The following is a 2,366-nucleotide window of genomic DNA, read 5'->3' on the forward strand; positions in this document are numbered from 1 at the left end:
GAGGAACATATATAACAAGTCAGTTTTACCCCAGGGCGAATGGCGTAAAAACACATTTCCCCCAAATAAACAAAATGCGTTTTTTTTTTTTCAATTTCACCACACATTTATTTTATTTCTGGTTTCGCAGTGTACTTTATGCAAAAATTCAGCCTGTCTTTGCAAAGTACAATTAGTGACGCAAAAAATAAGGGCTCATGTGGGTTTCTAAGTGGAAAAATGCAAGTGCTTTGGCCTTTTAAGCACAAGGAGGAAAAAACGAAAACGCAAAAATCAAAATTGGCTCTGTCCTTAAGGGGTTAAAAGCAAAAAGGCATCAAACTCATGGGCACTCAGCTGCTGCAAAATTACACCCTTTCCCAAGAAGGTTGTATGAACAACATTGATAGCGCTTTCCTGCTTGTGATAGAGAACACACTATAACCCTTTATTAAATAGTCATCCATATATTTGACCTGGTTGATGGGTGATTAGCAGTTCTCAGCTTTTGGGCTTGTGGTGAGCGCCCAATTGCTGAAGAGTACCTTCTAAAAGAATCGGGTGGCCAAATAAAATAAGAGATTTGAGTTTATGGAAAGCTTTTTTAAAATCTTTGTTCCTCAGGGTGTATATAATAGGATTTAGCATTGGTGTCAGTACAGTATAGATCAGAGACAAGACCTTATTCAGGATCAGTGATCGGCCTCTTTTTGGAAACATATAAATAATTATTAATGTCCCATAAAATATGGAGACCACAATGAGGTGGGAGCTACAGGTGGAGAAGGCTTTACGTCTGCCAGTATTGGATGGGATCTTCATAATGGTGAGGACAATGTACACGTAGGACATCACAATGACTATAAAAGGTCCAATAATAAGGAAAAAGCCCATTATCAATGTATGAATTATAGACGTTTCAGAGCAGGAGAGCTGAACCAGAGGCTCTAAATCACAGTAGAGATGGTCGATCACATGGGGTCCACAGAAATAGAAACTGTTCACAAAAACCACATCAATCAACATGACCATAATGCCAACCAACCAAATCACAACTACCGATATGACACACAGCATATGAGTCATGATGGAGTGATAGCGGAGGGGGTTACAGATGGCCACATACCGGTCATAGGACATCAATGAAAGGAGGAGACATTCCGAGGACTCTGAGGTGGCATAGATCGAAAACTGGATGATGCAGCTGATGAGAGTCATAGTACTGCCCCCATAGAGTACAGTGTGGAGAATGGTGGGCACAATATCCGTAGTCACCAGGAGGTCACACAGTGATATCTGAGTAATGAAAAAGTACATGGGGGACTGAAGGGCTTTACTCCCGAAATACAAGGTTATTATAAGAAGGTTTCCTGCAATGGTCCCACAGTAGATAAGAACCAAGAGAGAGAAGAACAGGAACTTGAAGTCTTGAAGATCCGAAAATCCAAGAAGGACGATGGAGGTGATATTATTCATCAGGACCATCTAGAAAAGTCACATTAATGACCGATGATAATTTTTGTTGTCAGCAGAAAATGTTCTAGAGATTAGCTGAAGCTACTGTGTCCATCTGCATGCCGGGATGCAGGTAAGTTGGTGCGCCATTATTTTTTATAAACAAACTGTTTCATCAATGTAGAAATGAGGCCGTTTGGTCACTGTAGATGGGAGGTCTCAGCATTGTCTCGACTGTGGTAAAAGGAGCAGGTAATGGTCGTATCAGTGCACCAAACGGTCTAACCGACTTATTGATAAAACCGTTTGTTAATTAAACAGTGTGTGATATTAAGGGCTCAATGTGTTTCTGTGTAAGGGCTGAGCTGGCCGGTCGGGTGATGGAACAGCCTGTCTCTGAAAAGGTACTGTGTGTCTCTGAAAAGGTACTGTATGTCCTGCAGTAAGTGGTGTATTCTTTCCATTGTGAAACACTGAAAGATCTAACAGAGACCATCTGAGACAAGGATACCCTTCAAGTGAGCCAGGTGCAGGTGTAGACATCAGTTGTAGCAATGCAAAGGAGTGAGAGCTTGTCACAATCACCAACACACTATGCCATCTTGGACAAAAAATAATTATAAATGTTTTTTTTATTCAAACATATTGTTGTGATTGGTGGCAAGCGCTCACTCCTATGCATTGTTACACCTGTGCCTGGCTCACTTGAAGGGTGTGCCTGTCCTAGATGGTTTCTGCTGGGTCTTTCTGTGTTTCCTAATTGTTTCATTCCTCGGTTTGGAGTGTTATTGGAGTGAGTGATAGAGTTGTTCCTATTGTTTGCACAACTCATCCAGGTGAACATACACTTGTTTACCTTATCATCACTCCCTTTGTTTTACATACATTGCTGCACTAGAAGGCGCCCCTTCTCTCCTTTCTCTTTCCTATTT

At 41.3% G+C, this 2,366-nt stretch overlaps 1 protein-coding gene across 1 annotated transcript; it reads right to left on the bottom strand.

The window, feature by feature from the left end:
• Nucleotides 1–480: 480 nt before the first annotated feature.
• Nucleotides 481–1,464, bottom strand: LOC138785757 (olfactory receptor 11A1-like). The gene has a single exon (XM_069962054.1). The coding sequence runs from the start codon at nt 1,462–1,464 to the stop codon at nt 481–483; it is 984 nt and encodes a 327-aa protein (XP_069818155.1).
• Between the last annotated feature and the right edge of the window lie 902 nt (nt 1,465–2,366).

Source organism: Dendropsophus ebraccatus, chromosome 1 (genome assembly GCF_027789765.1).
Source record: "Dendropsophus ebraccatus isolate aDenEbr1 chromosome 1, aDenEbr1.pat, whole genome shotgun sequence".
Classification (NCBI taxonomy): Eukaryota; Metazoa; Chordata; class Amphibia; order Anura; family Hylidae; genus Dendropsophus; species Dendropsophus ebraccatus.